The sequence below is a fragment of the Tetrao urogallus genome, assembly GCF_951394365.1.
Source record: "Tetrao urogallus genome assembly, chromosome: 3".
NCBI lineage: Eukaryota > Metazoa > Chordata > Aves > Galliformes > Phasianidae > Tetrao > Tetrao urogallus.
Window position 1 is genome coordinate 45,933,342 of NC_136815.1, and position 27,100 is coordinate 45,960,441.

General features: G+C 38.9%; 1 protein-coding gene across 1 annotated transcript; it reads left to right on the forward strand.

Moving 5' to 3' along the window:
- Positions 1-1,824: 1,824 nt before the first annotated feature.
- On the forward strand, positions 1,825-26,190 carry ESCO1 (establishment of sister chromatid cohesion N-acetyltransferase 1; the record flags this gene model as incomplete). The annotated part of the gene is made up of 10 exons (XM_079533416.1): positions 1,825-2,021; positions 2,625-3,996; positions 4,546-4,657; positions 5,888-5,951; positions 7,721-7,835; positions 15,622-15,753; positions 22,905-22,994; positions 24,118-24,261; positions 24,533-24,720; positions 26,043-26,190. 10 exons carry the CDS (start codon positions 1,825-1,827, stop codon positions 26,188-26,190), a joined length of 2,562 nt encoding a protein of 853 aa, XP_079389542.1.
- Positions 26,191-27,100: the final 910 nt, after the last annotated feature.

Genomic DNA, 27,100 nt, shown 5'->3' on the forward strand with positions numbered 1-27,100 from the left:
CCTCTTGTTTTTGTCCTGAGTGCAGTTGTAAGCTGGTCATACTGCATCTCTTGACTTTGGGAAGTGGAAAACTTGTTTTTCCTATATGGCACAGAGCACATTCGCTATTAGCAAGGCTCTGTTTTCTGCTTCTTAGAGAGAAACATGGAAATAGAATCAAAGAATGGCTTAGGTTGGAAGGGACCATCAAGGGAAGGGACTCTGCCATGGACGTAGTTGGCAACCACTAGATCAGACTGCTGAGGGCCCCATCCAACCTGGAAAAGAATCAATATGAGAAGTGCTATTAGAGATTTTTTTCGTTATATATGTTCTTTAATGCCACCTCAAATGTATGTTGCTGGTCACATGACTTCTTTAAACAAGAAAGTCAGAAAACAGCATTGGTGTCTGTCTAAATTTGAGCATCGTTCATCTTGTGTGTTTAGAGATGGCCTCACAAGAGAGTGGGTAAATGATAATGGGGTTAATGACAATTGTAGGTGTGAAATATTGGAAAGAATACATAGCTCTTTTCTTTTTGTATGATGAATGGTTATTAGAAGTTGCTTAATGTGAGTATCTGCCAAATTGCTGGGAAAAAGGCATGTGTTTGTGAGTGCTGGAAGACTGACTGATGTTGTGCTGAAACAAAATATCTAAGCAGTGTTGTATAGCTGGTAATTGTGAAGTTCCTGCTTGACCGTGAAATCTGTTTCTTTACATCGGATGAGTTAACACTTGAAAACTATTAGAGTTCTCTTTTAGAAATTTGTCTGGCTGTCCTTGGCAAAAATTAATGGATAAATCTTGACCTAAAAAGGTGGTAGGGAAGTTCTGAGCACTGTGTCTTCCAGCAACCTCAACTTTTTAGAGAGATGATTATACCTTTACTGAACAATTATTACTTAAAATGGTACCTTTGATAAGAGAACTTAAAAGCTGTAGAAGCCACAGGTGTAAAAGAGCCTGGAATGGCTTCACCAAGAATCTGTCAGTTTTTAGACTCTAGTGCTTATTAACTGCTGCTTCTTTAATATTATTTCAGGAGACATCATCTTCCATAATGCCCAGGGCAAATGTCTCAAAAATGCTACTTCCTAGACTTTCTGTCTCTGAACCGTAGCATAATTGGTATTAGATGGAGAAGTTGTAGACAGTTGCTGATGTCCTTAAAGTTCTGTAGAAGCAGACTCAAAACTTAGAATGTAATGAATTGCTGTTGCTGGGATGCACAGAGTTGTGAGGAGGCCCACTATGAAAAAAGGGCACCTTACTGTTTTCTGGAAAAATGCAAAAGTCCAAGAAACTTGAAATATGTACTGTATCTGCCACAGTTCAGTAGGTAAGACAGCAAAATGCCCAGCGTTCTGAGATGTGTAAATAAAAGCAGAAATCTTTGTCTGTTTGTTTTTAAATTGAATATCAAAGGAGTTTTAAGTATTGTTTGAGGGGTTGGAAAAGGGTGGGAATATTGAGTTCAGAGTCTGAGAAGAAACTTAATAAAGTACTGACTTGATCTAAGTGCTGTGTGAACATGTTGTGCTTTTCATAGGTGTCATGAAACGTCTTGTTTGTAAGCATATACGTAAGGAATGCTCTTGGCACACCGTGATCAGTTACTTTGGCCTAAACATCGATTGCCTCTTGTAAAAACCTGTAAGTAAAATAAACGTAATTTGGTTGCTTCAATGATTTGCTCTCTGAACAAAGTTAGCATGGCCTGCCTCTAAAAGGAAAAGTGAATATCAGTTACTTTATTTTATAAAAGGGGCAGATCTTTGATTCTATTGTAACAGCTGTCAAAGACTTTGAAAGCTGAATCAATTGTTGTGTTTTGCAGAAATGGCAGCTCAGAAAAGGAAGTCTGCGTTAGTAGAGCCGTCTGCTAAACGTCCCAGGCTGGACAAGAACAGCAGACCATCATCAGCAAAGAAGGAGAAAGAGGTGTCAGATGCAAAACATGTTTCAAATAAATCGAACTCTAATCAGTGTGCAGTGCAGGAGAAAACTGTACTCAGAACCTCTGTCAAATCAAACAGGTCAGTGATAAAACAAATAAGTAATTATTCTACATTTTCTTCCTAGACTGAATTAGTGCAGAAAACAGTATAAAGAGAGTGAATTGGAGTTAAAGGTAGTTAAAATAGTTAAATATTAAATAGTTAAATATTGCTAGTGGGACAATCAGCTTTATCATTTTGATATCTTCTACATGATCTTTTTCCGGAACCGTTTTAGTGTCTTGAAATGCAGAAGGACTCCTTCAGAAAGGGTTCTGGAGGGAAAATAAAGCTGATACTTCATTTAAAGGCTACAAGTATCAACAATTAACATGTGCTAGAAATGTTGTAAGGCATTTGTTGCGTTGCCTACTACAGGCATTCATGTGGAGTTCATGGTTCAGTCTTGCAATATGTAAAAAGGCATTGAGCACTGCACTTAAGAGTAACCAGGTGGAAGTGATGTCTCTTTAGACAGATTCCAGAGAAAGTGATTCTAAAAGTATTACAAATATATAATTTCTTATAAAGAGGGGGGGAAAAAACCAACAAACCACAAGCAGAGGTTAGTAGGAATGTGACATTTTTAATGACAAATTGGATTTTTCTGGGTGCTGAAGAATAATTATTTGAATATTTCAGTGTCAATGCAAATGAATGTGAACTAGGAACACGCATGACTACGAGGTCGTCGGGATTCAATTCAAATAGTAAAACAGTACCTGACAAAAAGGTCCAACAGCAGCCCAAATCTACAAAAAGTAAAGAGGTGTGCCAGAAAAAAACTGTGCAAGAAATTCCTAGGTCAAAATGCATAACTGCTCCAAGTGAGCCTGGTGCGAGGAGATCACAGAGGCTGCAGCAGCTAACACATGTAGAAGAGTCTGCACGATCCCTTCGCAGCAGAGAAGTTAAAGAAGGAAAAGCTTTGGATGTGAAACAGAGTAGCCAGGTGAAAAAACCTGCTCACAATGTTGCACCAAAAGTGCTTAAGCCTCCTGGAGAGAAAGCAGAGCAGAAAAATACCAAAATAAAGTCAAACAATGCAGAAGATAAAGAAACACATGTAGAAGTGACCAGCTCTCCGAAAGAGAAGAAATGTAAGGCAGACAAGAAAAATGACAATTCAAAAAGCCTTCAACTTAGCGTTGAAGACTCGTCATTATGTCCTGATGACGACCTTGAAGGAGTTAAGAAAGACCAAAAAGACTCTGTATCTCCAATTCCTAGCAGCACAAAGAAAGTGAAAGTAGATTCTCCGAAGCCAAATTCTAAGACAGTAACTAAGGAAAAGCAGCAAGCGCACCAGAACGTAAAAGGCAGTATCAAGGCAAACAAGGTTTCACAGCCATCTGTAAGTGAAACAAAAGTAGCTGATCAACCTGAGAGTGATGTGAAATCCAAAAGGGTGAGCATCCTTGAACTTTGTGAAGAAATTGCGGGTGAAATTGAGTCAGATACAGTAGAGGTGAAAAAAGATTCCCCTAATGCTGAGTGTAGTAAAACAGAAGAAGAAAAGCATGCTGAAGTACAGCTGCAACAAAGTGAAACGCTTACTCAAAAAGAACCTGCTCAAAGTGCTCAGTGCAAACGTTTTTTCCCTAGCAAAAAAGGAATGCCGGTCAAGTGTACTTTGAATGGTAGAAGTAACTCCTCAAACAAAAACTCTAAATGGACCAAAATCAAATTACTGAAAGCTAATAACGTGAAGCAGACTAACTTAAATTCTGTTAATGCCCCCAAGCTTTCTTTGTTAAAAAATTTCCCTGAAGTTTCAGAGGCAAGTCAAATAGCTACAGAAGCACAGCATTCTAAGGCAGAAGGTCAGCTGCCAGTGACAAGACTGTCTGAGAATGAAAGTGCAACTTGTGTGCAGGACAAGTCAGACCCTTCATCTGAAAGAGCTGGAAGTAAAGAAGTGGCATTAGAAATGAAACAACCCACGAAAAGAGGTGCGGAAAATGGTTTGTTGCATAATTTGACAAAACATTTCTCTGAGCCACGACCTGATGAGGTAAGTCATTTTAGTTACAGTGCGTGATGGGGAGGGTGTTCTGAGTCTGTTTTGTTTTCTGAGAATGCCTTGCTTAGAAGGTTTGTTTTAACAAAGACTTTATTTTACAGTAACTTATGCTTTCAGATGTGTTAAAGGTCCTGTCACTGATGTGTTATCATAGATGAAATGACAGTAAACTGGAAAATGGATCTGTTCATTCTCCCAAGTTCCTTAGCCAATTAAATGTTGGTGGTCAAAAATTTCCTGCTGCAGCCAAAGGTTGTACAGGTTCATCTGGATGTTTTGTGATGACTTAAGCTTTTCTGAAAAGATGCATTAAAAGAAGTGGAGTGGGGGGAGTGTTCTCTACTTCAGTATGGACTACCTAAGCTGATGCATTTTGTCTACTTGAAATTGAATTTCAATCTGTGATTGAAATAGGAAAAACTGGTGCTGTATTCAAGGTGTTAATACTGTGTTAATTGACTGGTTTTGATAATATATTAGAGGCATTAGATAGTTGTTTGCTTTTTTTAATTTAAATCTAATCTTCTGTGTTTTATTTAGAACTTCGAATTACGTTTGGAATCAAGTCCAGAAAGCTCTCCAGTCAAGCATCTTACAACTCCTAAACCATCAAAACAATTAAAAAAAGAGCCTGGAGAATGCAACTCACAAGGTAATTGCTTACTAATAATTTTTGTTCTTTTTCTGATCAGCTGCATTGGAAGTAACAGTATTCCTTCCAGAGGGATGTTTCACAGAGCCAAACTTCCAGAACTGGAGCTGTTCTCTGAAGGTTTTAATCTATCTTTGCATCTAACACAATAACCATGTTAGTAGCAGCAAATGTGGTTTTATCTGAGGGTTCTGAAGTGAGAAGTAGTATGTTTTTCTTCCCAGCTCTGCTTCTGGTAATTCTTTGTGATTTATGCATGAATATTTTAATGCTTTAATGTGCTCCATTTCAGCGTAAGTGAAGTGACAACTTATTCATAAGCAAGCACAAAGAACAACCTTTCCGTGTAATAAATTAATAAGAAAACCTTCAATTTTTCAATTTGTGTCTCTTTTTGTTGATGATCCTCTACTGGTTCCCACTTCTTTTGCATAGATATCAGCACTTCTTTCTTCTAATTTGTTGTGCTTATCTTGACCAACTTATGAATTGTGTAGTCGCTCTCCCATTTTATTATGTATTTTTGTTTTTTCAGCCTGTGAATTCTGTTTGTAAGACCTTGTGATTAGTGAGATGTAAATATTTTAGCTCAAGTACGCTTGATTAAGAAATACTATCAGTGGATCACTAGCATATCTTTCCCCTTGAAGTTGTTCATCCTTTTGTTTTGTGCTCTAGAATTCTTTATTTGATAGGGTTTTGTTTTGTTTGAAAATCTGATCTGGAGAGCACTGTTTAATTATTTTGTTCTACTAACCAGTTACAATTTTACTACTATTTTAGGATATTTTTCTAGAGCTGAATACTCTGTGCTGTAAGAGAATGTGAAAATGTGGTGTTTTGTTTTTTTGTTTTTTTGTTTTTTCTAAATCTATTCTGAATTGCTGCTTCAGTGTCATGGAGCATGCTTCAGGTGATGGCATTTATGATTCTAATACTATAAACTCTGGTGTAGTTTCACTACTGCCCGTGCTTAGCGGTTGGCAAGCTGCTCTGCATGAAAAAGCCCAGAAAATGTTAAAGAAAATTGCATATTGTTTAAGTATATGTGGTGAAACACTTGAATACTGCCTCAAAAGTTGCATCTTTTTATTGGTTATGAGCAAATTGCAGCATTATCTTGAACTTCAGTAAATTAGTTTCAGTGTTTAAATGAACACGCTGTGTAGTTCAAATTTCCTTTGTAGCTAACGACTTTCTAATGCAATGACAATCTTTGGTTAGTTGTAGGTTTGGCTCCCAAGCAGTTGACACACACTTCATCTACAAATCAAACTTCTGAAACTGAGAACAGGTATAGTATTTCATACGTGATGGAATGGCTGTAACCTTTCTTAGAGTTACGACCGTTTTTATTATGAGACTGTTCTCCTAACCTCCAAATCAGTAGTTTCTTATTTTTATTAAATAAAAATAGACTTCAATTTTATCTAGTTGTTAAAAGATATTTTTGTTCTGTTAAGAAAGTGAAGGAAGTACTTTTAAATGACTGTACTATTTTAAAGTAGGGTTTAGCAAAGTCAGGCAAACATTTCTAATAATCATCTGATTTGAAGAGGAGACTAAGAAAAAGTATGTAAGGAGGAATTACTATGTGATTTTTGCTTAGTGGATTTTTTTGTCTACTTGTTTTAAGGATTTTACTTGTCGTCTTGTTTTAAAGATTTTCCTAATCCTTAAAGTAGGATCTTCTTTGTATGTGTTTTTTTTCAGGTAAGGAAAAGAGCACTTAATTTGAGACTTTCCTGTGATTGCTGTAAAACTAAAGTTCGGTGCTCTTTTGGTCAGCTGCCTTAAAGAAAAGGGATGTTGGAACTATTAAGTTCAAACTGACACTGTGTACCTAATGTTCAGATTCTGTAGACTTGTAACTTTTTACTATAGTTTTATGACATACTAAAGAAAATAATTTCTTCATCCCTAAAATCTTGAACAGCAATGTAGTTGGCACAGTGGTTAGTCAATTGCTTCTTCTTTCTATATTCATAACAAAGACAAAACATGATTCATTTGCAGTTCTTCCTCTGAGGCCAGATTAACAGTTCAGACTATCCAACACTTTTGTACGTGTTAAACCATACTTGTGGAGTCTCACAGGCAGTGAGGGTTAACGTAGATGTAAGTCTAGTTAAAGGAACGTGTTCGTTCGTAACTGTTCAGTAGCTTTCTGGCATTTACTCAAGTGTACTACATTTTTAGCCATAATATCCGTATTGCCTTACTGTTATGGGGATGCATATATCCTGAGAGCTTTCTTAGCCTGATTTCCATGTTACCTTGATTTGTCCTAGGCTTAAACCATCATTCTGTCTGTGGTACCCTGCTATAATGCAAGAGTAATGCATGTTAGCTACAGCATAGCTCTCTTTTTAGGTGCTTTATCAGAAAAGGTTACAGGGAGAAAAAAGCAACCCTTAAAGTAGCCAGTTAATGCAAATTTTGGGGTGTGACTATGACAGACTTAAACTGACTGAGAATATTGTAGCAATTTGAATTATTTATTCCTTAAGTCCACTTCTTCTTCCCTCTCCCCTTCCCTCTCTTCTTCCCATCTTCCCTCACTGACAGCAATAAGTCTGAATTGAGTTTGAGAGATTTATGTTATCTGTTTTATAGAGCTGTCTGGAATTTGTGGCAATACTTACAGGGTTTGCTTCAGCAGCCTGACACGTGATACCTGTAACTAGTAATCTAAACCTCGTGTGGGAAATGAACGGCATTAGGCACCATCCTTCATGCTCTGAAAACACCTCCATTTTTATTCTCTTAATAGGTGTGAATAACCTATCCTACTTGATAATAAATTCCACCTTTTTTTTTTTTTCATTACAAAAAAAATCTTGTCATTGGTTTAGACACAAACTGTATTTTTAGTTAGTCCTCTTATTTCCCCATTATTCCATCTGGTTTGCAAGCTAAAATATATAGGGCTATGTTTTGGAGCTTGAAACTTACATTTGCATCCTTTCAAAGTTTGGTTATACTAATCACAATGGTTTTAAGTGTCTGGAATGACAGGTATGAGCAGTCCCTTCTTAATATGAAATATGTTTGTATTTCTAGGGCTCCATTGACAAATCCTACATTAACATCAAAGTGCAGTAACTTGCTGCCATCCGAGGAGCACATTCAAAAGCTAAAAGAAGCAGGAAAAGATGGTGAAAAGCAGCTGATCATAGTAAGTAACGCCCTTTTAGTAAGGTTTATAGTTTCTCAAACAGCTTACTTTTGAATTAGCAGTGCAGTGTTTTTAAGAGCAAAAGTCCTCACTTGTACGTACTACTATTGCTATTCTTACTGATTCATGGAACTGAAACCCTTGCTAAATTGTCATTTGGTATTTTTAGAGGGAGTGGTAGCAGAGTGACTTACATTTAAAAGTGATTCTTGTTAGAAAAATTCTGCTGCTTTGAAAAGACTGACTGCTCAGTAGAAGTTCATTTGCTTTAGGGATAATGAATGTGCATTTGCTTACATGCAAAAACTCAGTTTCTTAATATTTCAGATGCATAGGGGGATTTGCATCTGGTAGATGTGTTGTGAATGGTTTTATTCCTGCATCATTCAAGTCTGCAAGGTTCTGAGACAAACTTTTTGTCTTGGAACAAATGTATATTTATTTTTCTATGAACACACTGGTTTTCACCATAGTATGTCACAGAAGCCTTGGGAAATTGAGATCTGGGAAGCTGCTGAGGGAGGGGAAGCCAGAGCGTGAGGAAGAAGGAGCCCATGGGATGCTTCTCAATGAGTTTACCACTCTCATGTTGCGTTGATGTTCTGGCTAAATTGCAGTATTTTTCGTGCAAGGCATGAATTATACATAGGAAAGTATTAACCAAAATAGAACCAGCTGAAACTCGGAATGCTTTAATATTTCAAAAGCAGAACTTCTAAGAAGTGATTTGATAAGTATATCCTTGATTTGCTTAAATGATACCCATTTAGATGCTTGAATCCACAGAATGGTAAACAGTATAAAATAGTATATTATGAACGATAGCTAATAGCAATAACAATAGCTAACAATTTACTTAAGTAGTTTGGCTGTTGCCTCTTTAAAAGTCATTTTACCAACAAAGTTAATGTGAGTGATTAAATAGCTACTTAGAATTGTAGAGTATTCCTCATCACTGCAGTGTATTTTACATATTTTTTAGTTAACAGAGTGTGACTGATGAGTTGCTTAGGACCTTTGGCAAGAAGAAATAACTTGCTGCTTAGCTACTGAGGGGAGTAATTTTTTCACCAGATATTCAAGTAAAAGTTGTCAGTTGTTTAATCCAGCAACATTGTAGATTATAAAGAATGGTCACCTCTGAAGAGTAGTGGAAGAAATGAGAGAGACCTAGTTCTTGTTTTCTGTAAGTATTTCTGGACAGTGCACATTTACAAAATGTGCAGTTTACTTGTAAGCAGCAGCTTCGTACCATCTAGTATGTTTCAGTTCTATCACTTTGCGCAAACCTAATTCACTTCAATTTCACCCTGTTTGGAGTTGACTTTTTTGTTCTCTTGAAAGAGCGTTTTGATAATTGCCCATAGTTTGCTTTACCTGCAGAGCACTGGGGAATGTAGTACTCAGATATTCTGTTAGCAGTACCAAAAATACTGAGGATCTCAAATGTCTGTTATGCCACCCTGTGAAATTGATGTTTGTTACTGCGGAGACAAGACAAAGTTGTGTCAGCAGTAGTTTGTGCTAACATCTGGGGGTGAAAGAATTGCTAAGTGGGCCTTTGAAGTACAGACATAGTTCATACAAATGCTCAAAAGAATGGAATTAAAGGCATCTAACAAACTATGGTACTTTTTGAAGGAAATAGTTGTGTTTTGCAAATTCGTGGTGAATTTCTGAAGTGTTCATTCTGAATGGCTGAACAGCTCTGAGAGATCTGGGGGGAACTGGTTCTATGAATTGGTTTTTGTTGTTCTTAGGGGGGTAGGTTTTTGGTGTGGGGGTTTTTTGTGTTTGTTTGTTTTGGTTTTTTTTTTGGAGATAGTTTCAAAGGTGCTTGTGTATTTCTGCAATGCTCCTCTAACAATAGTGATGCAGTCTCATTCTTCTTTAATTTGAACAAATATGAGAAGTCCTGTTTTTTATTCAGAGCAGGGAACATTTAACTCACTCTTTGTTATATCTTAAAGTAAGTAAATGCCTGAGAGGTGCCTGTTAACTCTCTTGATGGTATCTTGAGGTTCAGAGTTTGAGATGTTAAAAATATCATCTGTGTGTTCTAAATGTTTGGGAAGATGGTATGATGAAGCTAGGCATTGTTTTCTACAGTATGCCTTAATTTCTGTACTCGGTCCTTAAGGGTATATATTACTTTCCTTCTTCTTCCAAGTGATTTTTTTCTTTTTCTTTTTTTTTAAATATAGAATTCTTAACAAGCTTTAAGGCTATTTAATTGCAAGAAGTAAAATAATGACTTCCATTTGTAGAAGCAGTACTTACTAGCTGTACTTGCAACGTTCTTTTTCTTGGTGTACATCATCTAGTCATCTGAGCAACTTTCAAACATTACATCATCATCGTTGTATAAAGGCAGAGCTAAGACAGGATGAGTTGTTTCCGTGTTCCTTGGATTTGCTTTGTCTTGCATATCTTAAAAAGCAGAGATCTTCCAAGTGTGACACTTAAGCTGAAAAAAAAAAGAACAGGGCATCTAATGCTGCAGCTCTTTGTAAAACAAGCAGTGATGGAAAACAGTGCTACTCAATATGATGTGCAGTGAGGTAGGTTCTGAGCTAGGTACATCTGCAGGAAGGTGAGATTGAGCTCCAAAATATATGTTCCAACTCCCCACTTCAGAGAAGTAATCTGTGAATTGTACCGTACAGGTAAAGTGAAGTTCCAAACTGGAACTTTTACAGAATTATGCACTTTTTTCCTTATATTTGAATATGAAATCATCTGTTCTTTCAGTTTCACAAGTTAAAGGAAGTGTAAATGTGCAAAGCAAGTATTGTCAGCTTGCATGAGATTTTGCTTTACATCCAAGACGAGGAAAGTCATCTGTTGTCTTCTTGTGAAATTCTGATTTCCTGCCACATCTAGAACAAAATTTTGACCATGAAAGTATGAAATGAGAATGCTACAAAAGAACGTTCTGAGTAGTATCTCTGTAGCTCACAGGTTTTCTTCCATTTTATGCCACTAAGGACACATGTTTCTCTGCAAATAAAGCTAGTCTGTTGAAAATGGTGCTCACCAGTTTTAGGGAAGAACGTGTACAGTGATTGAACAGTGAAAGCACATAATCAAAGTGATAAAAAATAAAGCATTGCAGAGATTCTTCTGCCTTTCTAATGATCTAAGCTAATACCTGGATGGAAACAAGCCTGAAGAATTGTAGGTGATTTTATGAATGTCAGTAATTGCGTGGATCAGGATTGATTGATGAAAAGTCCTTTGATTCTGGTGCTGTGTATGGAAGTGGTGTGTAATTTAATTCAGTTTATACATTTGGATGTCATACTTGAAATATTCCATATATTTTGTTTAAACTTGGACATAATTTTCAATTTGACTGAAATAGATGTTTTCATTTAAGTTGAAACCACAATCCTTGATGGAAACAATAAAATAAGTGTAAAAGTGATTTCTCATGAGGTTGAATAAACCTGTATAACAAGCATTTAAAATAGCAGATTTCTTCCTTAAACTGGAACAGTCCTGTTGGCAGTTTCTCTGAAGAAGTGGAGAGTGATTTGGGGTCAATATTGTGGTGTTCTCAGTGGTTACATGCCGTCTCCTGCAGTCCCAGTAAGAACAAGGCAGTGGTTACTGTATGAACGTCTGGGAAGGGATTCAGTGGAGATGAGAGTAGTGAGTCTCCCTACTTCTCGTGTAAATCTTACCCTCTGGGACAGCTCTGCCCCTCTAATGATCACCGTCTCTCATGTCATTCCTTTTCATTTCTGCTCCACCAGCAAAGCCCAGCTTTCTCTATCAAATCCAGGTGGCGTGTGTTCAGCATCCTTTGTCCTGAGAGTTTTGAAGACTGTTCCCTAAGGTTAGCTGGGACCTGATGCGGGAATTCAAGCACATCAGGGCACTCTGTGATATACTTGAGCTGTGTTTTCACATGGGTTGAGAATGAATTGTGCAGATTTGGTTTTTAAGTTCGTATTTTTTTCATGTTGCTCTAAGTGATGACCAGTGAGGACATTTCATTTTGCATTTTCTCTAATATATTAAAACAAACAAACAAACAAACAAAAAAAACAACAACACAAAACTGATACATCACAGTTCTGAAAGTTCTGAGTTGGCTAAAATTTCTTTTCAGAAAGATGAGTGTTGCTGGTGATTTATTTTCTTGTTGCTATTGTTGTAATTGCCACGCACAGCAGTTCATTTCCAAGTGAAACTTGTTTCTGAGTTGGGTCGTGTCTTCTGATCCTCTCATCCAAGGGGATCCACCCATCAACTTCTGTCTTGAATGCATCTTTTGTTTAAATAGCGTTCTTTGATGTTTTCATTTGCTGTGGGGAGCCTGAAAATCTCTGTGTTGTTCCTTCCTGTTCTTCTCCATTGTATTTCCTTTCCAGCCTGCCTGTTTTATGGCTGGGTTATATTCTTGCTCTATATGAGAAGATGAGAAGAAAAAATAATCTTGCTCTAACACACACTAGGTAATAAAGGAAGAGGTGACCTAATCTGTGCCTGAAGAGAGAGGGAAGAATAAAAAAGGCCCCTTTTCATCTCCTACAGAGGCACCAAATGCCTTTTTTGCTTGCAGGGCTCCCTATTCCACACATGGAGGATCAGCAGACATGCATCTTCTCAGAGAAGATATTGGTAAGATTTTTCTTTCTGTCTAACACAGATTTAAGAAATCCTTCTGGAGAATGAGACAGCATTGTTGCAACGTTCCATTACAGTTAGCCTAGAAAAGCAGTGCCTCTCACCTATCCTTTACTTTTATGAGTGAGGATTGCCTGATGTATCGGGAATGCTTAACTGCCATCTACACTTGCAGAATCTCATTTGGAAGTAGAAGTATTCCTGCTCCTCGTTGTTTCTGTTTAGAAAACTGAGATTTCCATAGAATAACTCATTTTTCTTCCTACAACCACACATTTTCTTAAATGCTGCTCTGATAAAACCTCTTTGAGTTCTGAGAGCCAAATCTGACACGATTTTCTAGTTCTGGCAAGTCACAGAATCAGAATTGCAGGGGTTGGAAGACAGAGAGATTGAGTCCAAACCCCCGTTCTAAAGCAGGTTCCCTACAATAGTTGTCAGTATATTTATTGTCCAGTTTCTAGAATCTGATGTTGGCTGACAAGATTGACGCCCATCAATTTGAAGTTAAAGCAAGATAAATAAATACCGTAATTAGATTGTGAAAGCATGTTGGGTTTTGTTTGTTGGCTTGTTTGTTTGTTTTTAATTCCCCACATCTGAGTTTTTAAGGGTTTCCTTTACTCCCAAGTGTGGTGCATAACGCTGGTTTGCTCGTATGTCTTCCCATTAGGGAGAACTGGCGACCTTGAATGCAGTGTTGTTTGGGAGCACTTCTTACTCTTGATGCATGCCCCTTCCCCTTTTACTTTTGCAATGGCGCAAGGTTAAAAATAGCCAGATTCTCTAGATGTTTTCTCAAAGTGCAGAATGCATTCTTCATAACTCCTAATTTTATTTTCCGTGTTCTAGTTTTGTATCATATGGATTTACAGAGCTTTTTTCTTTTCCTTCCTTGAAGCCTTATGTCCTGCAGTGTGTGTCTGAAACTCTTTTTCAGTCACAAAAAAAGGCTATTGCCATTATTACCCTCAGGACACTGCTAAGTATTTGCTAAACAAAAAAAAAAGGAAAATAGAGGCAGCATTTGTCGAGGCTACAGAGTTCAGAAGATTGCTGTAGATGCTATAAAGTGTTTTTCTGACGTTCACATAGCAGATTTATAGCATTAACCTGTTTGTGTGTCGCACATTGGTGCAACTGAGTGCGTGTCAAAATGATATCAGCAACATCTAAGGAAGGCAAACTATCAAATATGGCAATACTGCCAAGACAGCATGTGTATTTACAATATGAGATGGGACAAGCTAAGGAGCTTGGCAGCTTTGAGGATTTTCTAGCCCCTTGTTTTTAATGACATCCTACGTAGCTATTTTATTTTTTGTTTGGTTTTGGCTTGAGATAGGTGTTTTGGCTTAAACACCATTAATTTCTCATCGAGTTGAACTGTTTCATTGTTGAATTGTTTCATTGCAGTACTGATATGTTAGGAGTTACTTTATGTAACAGATTTTCTAATTACTTTTTTTTTTTTAAGTGTACTCCAAGCACCAGAGTAGATTCCTTCTTCACTTATTGTACCCTTGACATGAGGCATATGTTCTCTACCTTCATCTAGAAACTGTTTGGTTCATTTTAAGATAATCACCATCACCTCCTGCTGAACTGCCTTTTCTCTCATAGATAAGCCCTTGAGCATACTTTGGTGACCAGATGGGGACCTCCTTTGGTATTATGTTGCTTCCTTAAGGGAAGTCTACAGGTGGAATGAAATGTACTGGATTCAGTTTTTACACCTTTAGAAACTTCATCTTGTCCTGACTTTGTGAATCTAACCTCAGGATGCATCTCTCTTCTTCCTTCATCAAAGTAGTGTACTTCTGTTTGTCTTTCTGTATATGATATGAATGCATGAACTGGCACACCGTGTCAGATTCACCTTCTTTCTTCTGGCTGACTTCCAAGCATGTGCTCTTATAGAGAGGTTCAATTCTGGATCTGCGTGACCAAAGCAGTTGTACCTGTAGTCTCTTCTTGGAAAGAAACTGATACCTACGTGTTGGAATTCTCTTAATGACTGCTTGAAATAAGTTGCTCTCGGTGGAGAACTGAGCTGGCACACAGAGCTTAGACTTGCTTAAAAATATCTTTGAAGATGGAAGGAGTAAGAAGTAGCTAATCAACACTTCTGCACTGTAACAACATGCATTTATCTGTGAAGTAGACCTGTGAATGTATCAGCTATTAGCAAACAAATGTGGGTGATATATTTTCTAGCAAACTGTGTACTTTCAATTTGTGCACAAATATCTATTTCTTTAAAAACAACATGCACAAAGCCTCATCTTTTGCTTACAGAATATCATATGCATCTGAGCATACAATTACTTTGTAACATGTTATATATGTTAAAGTAGATTAAAAGTGACGTTTACTGCTGCTTTCATAAACACAATTTTCAGATGTAGTTACAGAAAATTGCGTTTGAGCATTAAGCCAAAATTGAAGACATGCTTTTTCTGCTGGAGTCTTCAATCTAAACTGGTTTTGTTTCACTCTTTGTGAAAGAGCACTCTCCTCACCTGATGCTGCAATCCTTATTAGGCACTGACTGCTCAGTCTGAGCACATTTCCAAATTCATGTTGCCACCTGGATGAATAAATCCCAAAGCAATATGCGCTGAGTGGTGCCCTTAATTGGAAAATGCTTGGTTGTAGAGTTGGAGGGTTGCACAAAGCGTTTACAAGTAAAGTTGTATGATCCATTCATATTGTAGCTGCAGAACTGTAGAGCACACCAAATACTGTGGGTCTGGATGTGGTTTAGTGTGTGTGAAGAAATGGTTGTATTTACTGCAAGTAGTGTAACAAAGGGAGTTGGTGGGTTTTTTTTTAATAGAGAAAGAAGTCCATTGTCCATAACGTAGGAAGGATGAAATCTAATTTTAGTAAGGGTAGTGTTCTAATGATAGGCAGTGGGAGTGTATGTCTCTTTTAAGGCTGTGTGGGCTTTCGAAAGATGGAATTCTAATTTCTCTACTTATTATTTCTTGTGTTTCACTCAAATTTGGCCTCTGTATTGAGTGTGTCTAGAAGATCAGTTACACTGTTATAAAGGGCATTTCCAATGAGATGGAAGCTCTGTTATATTTTTTGTGCTTGGAATTGACATGGCTTTTTTTTTCTTCTTTTCTTTCTTTTTCTTCCATAGGATGCAGGTCAGAAGAGATTTGGTGCTATTTCTTGTAATATTTGTGGAATGCTTTATACTGCATCAAATCCAGAGGATGAAACCCAACACCTGCTCTTTCATAACCAGTTCATAAGTGCTGTAAAATATGTGGTAAGAAAATATTATCTTTTACTTGCTGTGTACTACTTAAAGTTCATGCTACACTGTCATGTTTGAATAGATTAATATCACAGGAGGCCACTCCACTGTTGGAAATTAATTGTTTCAAAAGCCATAGTAGACAGGCTCTATGTCACTTACAAAAGCATTCATTAGGATAGTGATGTTGCATTGCCATTATATTCCTTTTGTACAGTTCCTTAGTTGTGGGAGGTGGGGACACGGTGGTGGTAGGAAGACAAAGTAATGTCACTGTTTTGAGAGAGCTTAATACAGGTTTGTGCTTGCAGTGGTCGGACTAATTGTCAGGAACAGATCTGACTTTTTGTAATTGTGTAATGTTAGCTGACTTCTAAATTGCTTTTTCTTAATTAGATGCAGTTCAAGAAGACTGCCTGACAGTCCAGTTGATAGAACATCACAGTTTTTTGAAACTTTACCAAATTTATAGTGCAATTGTAATTTTTAAGTATAAATTTCAACTATTGTTCAATAGGTTTGTTCTGTGTGCTCTAGCTAAGTATCTCTCCTATTCAAACTGAGATAGAAAAATTTTATACAATTTGTCTGCCACTGTAAAATCAGCTATTTCTCAGTAGCTGATATTACAAGATCTATAGGAAATATCTGTTCACATGTCTGAAATCCAGAACAGAATCCCCAAAGTCTATTTTCTTTATCACACATGTTACCTTCAGTACTCTACACTCGAGTAGATAAGACCTCCAGGATAGCTGAACTGAGGCCACCAATTCATTTCATGTACGTACCAAATGGCAGTAGGCTGCTTTTAAATCTCAAGCTCAATTTATTCCATGATTCATAAATACAAAAATATACCTTCACAGCTAGCGTTTGAAACTGCCTGGTAAATGGTTCTGGTACTTGTTCTGCTCTTGGTTAGTTTTTGCTGAATAACGCAGACATCTTGAAAGATCTCTTCTGCTACGTGACTGCCACCTTGTAGGATGAGAAAGGTTTTCCCATTTTACTCCTATTTGCCTTCCCCCCATATTCCCACGTATTTTAAGATCTTAAGTGTTAGCAGAGATGATACCAGATAAGTCACTAGAAAGCATTAGTTCTTTTGAGCAGAAGCTGGTATATGAGTTCAGTAGATATTTAAAGCAGCTGGGTTCACATGGCTATAGGAAGCTGCACTGAAGTTTGGAATAAAATATTTCAGAGATTGAAAGAGCTGAAATTTCTTACTTGTATATAAAAAGTGAGAGAGTGGACTGCCTTAAAGCAGCTGTAAATAACTGAAGTTAGGGAAGGTTTACCTCAAATGAAAAGCATACCTACTGTTCTTTCTGCTGCCAGGCATCTTGTTAAACTTCACGCAGTTTGTATTTAAGCAAATGGTTTGCCTTGTCAGTTCAGTAAGTGAACATCTGTATTTCTGAAATGTTAGGGCTTCAGTTACGTTTCATGACAGATGACTACAGAGTGGTGATATACCTGGGTATTCTGTACCAGAAACCGTAGGGTAAGGTGCAAAGGAAGGAGTTTTTGAGTCTTTAACTTCCCCTCTGGCTTTTTTCCCTGATAAAAATTTGACTGACTCGGTTTTCTGCCTTGCTAGGTAGATACGTCTCTACAACTAATCAGTCGTTGGTGGTTTGTTGACTGTAGAGTCGTAGTGTTCATGACAGAAATGCCTTCACCTCCTCTTAGAAAATAATTAGAATTGTAGATAGGCCTTCTTGCCAGTGAATTAGTACACTAGGTATCTTCTTACTAATGCTTTGTTGCCCAGATACCAGAAGAATGCTTGCTTGCTATCCTACTTTTGCTAGGAGGTTTCTAGTGGGGATTTCTGAAAGGATGATTTGGAGGAGATGTGCTTGGTTTCTGAAGACTTATATGTAGTTACTGTATTGAACCTGTAACTACATTCCTTTCCCTGACAGAAGAGATGGTGCCATCAGGCAATTAGAATGTTTTAGAGAAGATCTTAGTTCAACCTAGGTGACCTTGGATGTTACTGTGTTGGCTCTCCAAATGTTGGCTTTATGTCGTTAACACATGTGGTGCTATTGTTGATTTGGAGACTGTTTTAAAATATTTTAGGAGCATATTTGTTTCCTGTTATTAACATTCTTCATCGCATACGGTGCAGTCCCAATCTGACTTGAGATTAACTTTTCCAGTACCTGAAGGGAACCTATAGGAAAGCTGGGGAGGGACTTTCTATAAGGGCAGGTAGGAACAGGATAAGCGGAAATAGCTTTAAACTGGAAGAGTAGATTTAGAGTAGATGTTAGAAAGAAATTCTTTACTGTGAGAGTGATGAGACACTGAACAGGTTGCCCACTGAGGCTGTGGGTGCCCCATCCCTAGAAGCATTCAAGGCCAGGATGGATGGGGCTGTGAGCAACCTGGTCTAGAGGGAGGTGTCCCTGCCTATAGCAGAGGGTTGGAACCGGGTGATCTAAAGGTCCCTTCCAACCCAAACCATTCTATGATTCTCAGCCTTTCTCCCTATTGAGTGTCTCTTGTTATGTACTTGGTGTTTCTGTTGATGATTCATCTCACAGAATCACAAAAAGAAGACTGTATGTATATGATGGCAGAGCTTCTGTTACTGTGAACTGTGAAAACTGGCTTTGTTGTTGTTGTTAGTGGGCTTGCCCTTCTTCATGCAGCTGCTTTGTGGGTTATTTTTGCCTTTTTTATTTAAGTACCAAGTAGCCAGAAGATAGTCTGCGTATAAACAGTAAGTTATTTACTGTGTTCAATAGAACATATTTTTTAAAATATGTTTTAAATATCATATGTATATTATATAGTATGTTTTAATTATTTTCTTACCTTTAGTAAAGAATCTTTTTTAGATATCTCTGTAAGTTGCGTGATGTCCTCAGAGGTAGGACAGCCTGGCAAGGAGATGGCAGAGAAACTCACTTTGTCACTGATGGCTGACAGAGACAACAAGGAAGTTGCAGGCCTTATGTGGAAAGAGAGAAAAATTGGGAAGTGGAATGGTATTTTCTAGATTAGGGAACAGCAGATTGGCAAGGAACGGTATGGCTTTCCTGAAGGGTGATATTTGCTGTTAAACAGAAGTAAGCAAACTGGAAAAGCAAGACGATAACGTGGTCAGGGACAGCACTGAACAGGAGCAGTGTAGGAGATGTGCTGCTGTAGACCAATGCAGGAAGCTGTCTCACTATCCTTCTGGTTTCAGACATCTGAAAATCTCCAGAAAAATACACCATTCTGGCATGTGCTTGCGTTGTGTGATGGCACACACATCAGTTGTTAACTTCAGTGCTAAAAAGTGGATGGATATGTGATTCAGTTTCAGTTTTAAGAAACAGACATTTAGCTGTCTCTGTGACACCATGTATTATCAATTCAGTATTTCAGCACAGACTTTTTTTGAGAGAGACATTATTTTTAATGAGATTTTTATGTTGTGAAGATAAATATTTAAGTTAGGAAATGTATGTGGATTTAGTTGCGTGCTGTGAATGCAGTTAATGCAGTGTTTGTATTTCTAGCTCATTCTCTCAGTTAAGAGTTCAAGAAAGCAGAAGGAACTGTTTGGGCTGATGTCAAATCTGCCTAAGTTTTAAACAGGTATTCTACTGAACAGCACAGGTTTGTCACTGAGATTCTTAGGATTTTCAGATCATAACAACCAGCTTCCTGGAAGCTGAGGTTAACAGACTTGAAGATGCTGATCGGCTGCATGTCATCTTCTCTTGATTTGCATGAATTCCAAAATTGATAATTCTGTGCAAAGTGAAATGTGATATCACAAATTAAGTTCTTACCATTAGCAATCTTCTGTAATATAGTTTGTGAACTGTGTTAGAACAGCTGCATCCACTGATCTTAATGCATTCTGTAGTCGGAACCCCTTCTCCATGTTACTTGAAGGGAGGCTGGGTATCTGGGACTTGATGAAAGAGGCAGGAAGAAGAATGCACTGGGCCTATTTCTCTGCTGCAAATTATTGTAATGTTTCATACTAAAGGGAAAATTCCACCAGTGCTTTTCTACATGAAGGTATCTAGAATTATTCAGTATTAACCACGTCTCACTCTCTAACTCAGTCGTTTTGGGGAAAGAAATTGTGTAAGAAAAGTACACCACCACTTTTGATCTATATGTATTCACTTGGGAAATAGGGCATACAGTCAAGCCAGCACTGACAGAAAAATACCAGCTTTGCTGTCATACTTAGTACTCTTACCTAAGAACTTCTAAAACATGAGGAAATGCACAGGAAGCAGTCTCACTGTGTTTTCCAGTGTATGTCTTTAGAAGCAAATCTGTGTCAGACAGTGTCACTGAGCACAACATACTGTGTGTAGAACTGAGCTCAGAACACTTGAGTTACAGGGCTGTGGGAGCCGCCTTTCCACCTGTGTGCTGCATTGTCATACACGTATCCAGTGTGCTGCAGTGCAGCTGTATTTACTGTCCTTACCACTTCATCCTGATGGACTAACAGCTTTGTCCTTTTTCTGGTCTCTCTTCTGTACTTTTATTACTGTCGTACTCAAGTAAGCAAGCACAAGCAATCTTCAGTCTTGTTTGAATTGGATGGGAAAGTTATCAAATAGCTTGGAACATTATGAAATATCAGGTAGCTTTTCAAGCATTGTGAGTCCCTGTGGGGTAAATAGCCATGGCATGGAAGGGAAGAGGGCATTGCAACTGTTAGTATGCACCAGTGGGGCTCGGTGCAGCACTCATCTGCCCATCTGTGGTGATGAGGTTGTATGTGCCACACTACAGCTACTCATGTAGGTCATCTGCTGTTTTTGAAAGGCTTCCAGTGTCAGAGAGGAGTGGTATAATCACCTTCTTCTACCCCAGGCCTTTGCAGAACACGTGTCCTGGTGAGAACAAGAGCTTCCCTTTTCATTCAGTTCATCACAAGCGATGTACAGGAGTGCCAGGGCATCTTGTTCTGCAGTAAGTCTCATTGCCCTGAAGTAATGTCAATTAAAAGGGAAGGAAAAAGCATTTTCTGACATTGTAGTAGAATACTGTAAAATACACTGCAGACGCTACTCTTTTGTTTCGTACTGTGGTAATACGTTGCTGCCCTCTGCCTGCATTACAGTCCAGTTTTAGTGACAAATCTCGTGCATGATTTCTGTTAGTTCCTTCCTTCCTGAGGCTGAAAACTAAGGATGCTGGGGAGGCAGATACATGAAATGTTAGTTTGTGTGAAATGCATGGAGCTGTTTCAGTAACAAGGGGCTTAAATGTGTCTTCTCTAAGGTAAACAAATGAACTAAAAATGTTGGATGAGCTCAGCGTTTGCAGAGAGGTTTTGAAGAACTGTACCTAAAAGATATGCTTCAGCATCAGTTCCAAAATTCTTGAATTTAGAACTTCTCTGATTAGTTCCTATATGGTACCAATCAGTTAAGAAGATAAATAGGTAAACAGTAGTGAGTTTGGAATATTAGAGAGCAATTTTATCTTCACAGTTATTGTACTTTGACTGAATTAGATTTAGACTTCTGCTTTACAGGCTGTTGCCTGGACATATAACAGCAGCGTGGTGATAGCAGAAAATGTTTCTGAACAGATTTCACTTTGCTGGAAATACCTGGCTGTTAGGGTAACAGAATGCCTGGGCTTTAAACGTAGAGAGCATTTTTGTGCATGAGGCCTGCAACGTTCTGGGTGCTGTACAGGGCTATTTAGCTGTTGAGTGATGCTCAGAGGTGGTTTAATGTAGGTTATCAGAAGCTTTTCTTGTCCGAGGTTGGAGAATAATAGGCCTTGCCCAATTTTTTTGTCCACCTTTTCCAACAGTCTCAAAGCACACATCACAGTCCTACGAATGACACTTGTTTGCTTACCTGAATCATGTTAGACCGCAATAAATACGAATCCAAATGGTTGTGTTGATGCCTAGTGCAAGCAGTACAGAGCAGGGAGGTAGGCAGGATCTAAATGGTATCTGCGTTGCTGCTGTCGCCCTGCTGGGGGCGGGACTTGTCCTGCAGCTATTGAGGTACTGCTGGCAAGCAGGGGAGCTGCTGAAGTAATTCTCTTCACATCATGTTTGGGGTGAGGGACTGAAACCAGCACGGTGCGTCTAGATGCAGATCAAGTGTTGTAAGGCCAAAGTTGGTCACTTTTTTTGGTGGTAGTGTACACGGCATTCGTTCGGTGCCGAATCGCATTGCTTGGTCTTTAGCTGAATGTTATTTTGTGGAAAGTTATGGATTGCAATGAGAATTACTCCATCAATATTGTTTCTTCAAAGGCTTTTCCATTTGCAGTTGCTTTGCGTAAGACTTGTCGATCGGCCTTTCTAGTGGCTGAAGTTACTTCTGCATTCAGTGTTGTAGGTCCCGTCAAAGCAACTTGATTTCTGATATCTACCAGTCCCATCTTACTAGATTTAAGTGGCTTTTTTGTTTTGTTTTTTTCCATGCAGGTACTGCTCATTATTCACCACGAGTGTGGATCTGAAGAAGAGTTAATTACCTCTATTTTTTTGAGTATGTTTATACTTCAGATACACACAACGTAGCCTCCTTCCCCATTAGATTCTTAGAAGGTAGTTATAAAAATTTTTTTATAGTATCCTTCTTGTGGCTTTATTAGTAATGATCAGTAACAAAATAAACTATTCCTTACATTTTGGGCAACTGCATGCCAATCAGTTCACTTAGAACCTCCTGGAGGTCTTTCGCATGCCAAAACTTTAAAACTGAGTGTGTATTTGTGGAGGTAACTATGTTAAAAAGAAATCTTTCAATAACCAGTAGGGTTTTTTCCATTGGCTGGACTCGAAAATAAAAGTGACGTAGGTGTGGAGATCAGTTGTGTGAGCCGAGCGTGCTGCTTCCATTTAAAAACTCAGTGTGCACTGCAGTCCTTGGGGGAAAAAGTCTAGCTGGGAGACGAGACGCTTTCATAAATCATTCCTAGTTGCAGTTAGGCTGTTGTATTCTACCATAAATAAGATCCCCTTATATCTCTTGTGCTCATTTTAAGACTGATTTTTAGCTGGCTGAAGTTTCCTTCGCTAGCACAACAGCTGCTAAATAGTTGGAAGTCTCTGCCTAAGTTCAGTGTCTAGAGCAATGATATGCAGTTTCTGTTTGTGAAAGTACATCTTGTATCTGGTTTAGATAAATCTGGTTTGTTTTATTTAGGGATGGAAAAAGGAGAGAATTTTGGCTGAATATCCTGATGGGAGGATAATAATGGTTCTTCCTGATGACCCAAAGTATGCACTTAAAAAGGTATGGCAAGAAGAACTAGACCTGTATATCTTACTTTGTTTGATATTTTAATATCAGTGATGGGATGTAGAGTTAGTCAATTTAGGTGGAAGCAGTTGAGGTTGGACTCAAAGCTGCCGTGGCTCTGCTCCACCTTCTCCTTGTCCTTCTCCACAAAGGGGTCTGAGATTCCACTCCTACAGTGAGCCTCTCCCAGGGAGCTGGGCCTGGGCTGAAGGGGAGGCAGGGCAGGAGCAGCTCCAGCCAACTGGTGCTCTGGCTGTTTGTGATACGCTTGCTGAATAACTGCCAGATATTTTGTGCAACAAAAATGTTCTGCTTTCAGAACAACAAATTGAAACATGCTGATGGTATTTCACAGCATGAGTGCCTTCACCATTCTCTAGATGATTCTTGGCTAAAAACAGATTTAGTGGCCTCAGTCTTCTCTTCCATTCCAGTGTCCAAAGCAGGATTTGCTCTGGTTATGCTGCATCCAACAACTTTCTAGTACATCTAAAATTGTGGGCTTTTTGTTTGGGCCTTTTTATATAACTCCCTGAGACTTTGTTGCAGTACTTCACTGTCCACGAGGTGGGAATTTTCCCCTCCGTGTCCAATAGAATCTCCATACTGCAGTTTAAGCTCATGAGTGCACGTTGTTCTTCCAAAGCAAACAACTTGTACATCATTTTCATTAGAATGCCACTAACTTTATATATTCATAGCACCGTTACTTCCAATATCGTGTGACTGCAGTGTGCATTACAGCAGCTTCTTGTAGCTTTTAATGCACCACTAAGGGAGGCCACCTCATTTCTGTGCTTTGGCACAGACCTCATCTGCTGGGTAAAGTATTGGAGTCCACATTTTGAGAGCCTGCATTCTATTAGCTCTTAGTAACTGGGGCTTAATGAAAGCTGATGTAGAGGTATCTACTCTTCCTATTTCAGCCAAGCATTATTGAAGAAATGGTTGTATGGACTTGCTGTACGTTCCTTAGGACAATCCTTACTTCTGGAATAGCTTTCAGTGTTTAATGTGCTTTAACGTGTTTCCATAAACCTGTCATTTTAATGAATATTTGTAAGAACGTTTGTTGACATACATAATTCTTATATAGCGTTTACACTTATTTTGACAGGTTGAAGAAATTAGAGAAATGGTAGACAATGACTTGGGATTTCAGCAAGCTCCGCTCATGTGTTACTCGAGAACGAAAACTCTTCTTTTTATTTCTAATGACAAAAAAGTAATTGGCTGTTTAATTGCAGAACATATCCAGTGGGTAAGTGATGACTTGGAGAAGGACTGTCTGCAAGAGCTGGTGCTTGGTAGCTGTGTTCCTCACGTTCTGCAACTACAGAAATACCTTTGAATCCAGGAGTGGCCATTGAGCTGATATGGGAGGAGGGGTGGGGGAGGTTTTTGGTGTTAAATCACTCTGAAATGTAGCCATTCATTTTAGTATGGTCAACGCTGAGCTGAGACAGACAAGAATTAGTTTATTTGATAATGACGCTGTTATAAAGTAACAAATGTTTTGATGTCACCTGTAGGGCTACAGAGTGATAGAAGAGAAGGTTCCAGAAATTAGTTCAGAAAATGAAAAAGTCATATTTGAAAGACAGAAAGCGTGGTGCTGCTCAACCTCCCCAGAGCCTGCTATCTGTGGCATCAGTCGGATATGGGTGTTCAGCATGATGCGTCGGAAGAAGATTGCTTCCCGGATGATAGAGTGTCTGAGGTAATATTAAACACGTTGCTGTGGTTGTATGGCTATTTTAGAACTTAATCCAAGACGCCCTTGCGTTACTTTGTGCTTCAAGCTTGGGTTTTTAAGTCTCCTGTGATACCTGGGAATATAGAGGTGAGTGCAGCTGACAATTCCAGTACAGTGTGGGGTCAGTAACTCACGTCAGCGTTCTGCAGTATCTTGTGTTTAAAAGGGGTCTTTATTTAAGAGCTGTGATCAGCCAGCCTGCAGGTGGGCTTGGGTAAATTCCTCTCAGGTAATGATGAGTGAAGGAAATCAGACTGTCCTTGGGCCGAGTGTTTGAGATCCAAGTGTCAAGGACTGTGATGCTGTCACTGGGCAGAGACACATTCCTGAGAGGTAGGAATGGGGAAGTGAGTGGAAAGAAGGTACATACCACTATTTGGTGGAGCCCAGTCAGTGGCTTACAGCTGCACTTCAGCCATGTGTTTCTGATTTATTTTTTTTAAAGCTTTCCTCAGGTTCACCAAACGTTCTGAGAGAGTTTCAATTTCCATGGGGCTTTAGTAGCTACTGATGGGTAGCCTCAACTGAATACTAAGTGCTAGATATGTAAAAGGACTCAAATATTTGCATCACTGTTTAAACAGATGTTAAAAGACATTGCATCTCACCTTATCGTGTGTTCTGCTGCTTGTCTGCCTTCCAACTAGCTTGTTTTCCTAAATTTGTTCAGGTAGCCATCCAGAAAAGTACAGCAGTACCCTTGCCTATTTCCTTATTTATTCAAGCAAGAATAGAACTTCCTTACATAAAATATTTTCACAAAACAGTAAACAAATTGAATATTCCTTTACGTATAATTATTACTGAATGTGTATTGCTTAAGAATTGTATGAAGGCCATGTTCTTAGATATTCCAAATTAATCCAAGCTGTGCTCTTATCCGAAATGTCAAATGTGATGTATTTCAGACTGGCACTTGAAATTGCATCAAACCCTTCTGTGAGGACCCTGACTTGCTGGTAGCTGTTATTTCCCTTCCTGGTGATTGTCCTTTATATAGTTGGAATAGTTGGAAAGAAGTCAGAGCAAACTCTGAAACTGAACTTGATGCAACTCCGAAGAAATGGCCCCACAGAAACACTTGTTCTAAATGAGGAAAACCTTCCCAGAACGGGGGCTTCTTTTTGCCGTTTGATAAGAGGAGACAGTGGCTCACAGAGAATGAGGCTTCCTCCTGTGGAACATCCCACCTCTTAATCAATGATCTGTGGCCTGATAGCATAAATAATGTTACATTATTCCCTGAGGGTAATTCCCTTTATTTTTCCCCCCTCTCTTTTAAACAGGAGCAACTTCATCTATGGCTCCTATTTAAGTAAAGAAGAAATTGCATTCTCAGACCCCACTCCCGATGGCAAACTCTTTGCGACGCAGTACTGCGGCACCGGCCAGTTCCTGGTGTACAACTTCCTCAACGGGCAGCAGCAGGCTTAGCTGCCCCTGAAGAACTCCATTTGTAGTGGGAGACTTCTGCCAAAACGGACGGAAAGGGTGCAGACCTTATGCAGAAGCCAGGGCCATTTTTCTTACCGTGAACTCAGGACTGGTAACAACCAAAAGGTTGTACTATTTTATTAAAATTGTAAACAATGCAGTAATAGGCTAACTTTGTTTTTGTAAAAGAAAGATATTTTATTAACTTTTACAAAAGTTTGATTGTATTTTATCTAGTTAGTCATGTTTACATGCAGCAGAAAATTGTTCATAGTGGACTGTAAACTAATGCAAAGACTATAGTCTCACTGATGAGTACGTGCTGAAGTTCTTAACGTGGTGATATACCAGTGCTGGGCGGAGCTGGGAGCCCCTCTCCCCCTGCCAGGTGAGGCAGCTGCAGGCTGCCTGCTTGGCAGAGCTCCTAGCCCTGCCCTGTGCCTGCGGAGCCAGGAGCACCTGCACAGCTGTGCTGGGCAGAGACCCTGTGGCTGCTGGTGAGCGTTGGGAGCACCTTTCTGCTGCCAGTGGGCCAGCCTGGCACCGAACCGTACCTAACGGCAGGGCAGGCGTAGAGTAGAAGGGGGAGTGCAAATGGCAGGGAGCGGTGTGCAATTCGTGTTCCCTCAAGCACTGTTCTGAGTATATGCCTTTGTTAGTGGACTTCACGTTGGTACTTGTCACTCCTTCATAAAGCTCTCCTCTTTTAAAGGGTTTGTATGTTGAAAAACTGCTGTGGCCTTTCTTGATCTGTACATAATGTAGATAGATAAAAAATAAAATTCTTGATAGCTTTTTCTAAAGTTACTCTACGTTGATGCCAAGTGTGAATGAATCCTTCCTGTATTCATAGTTCTGTATGTGAAATATGACCGTAGCACGATGGGTTGGACGCGAGCTGTGAAAAACA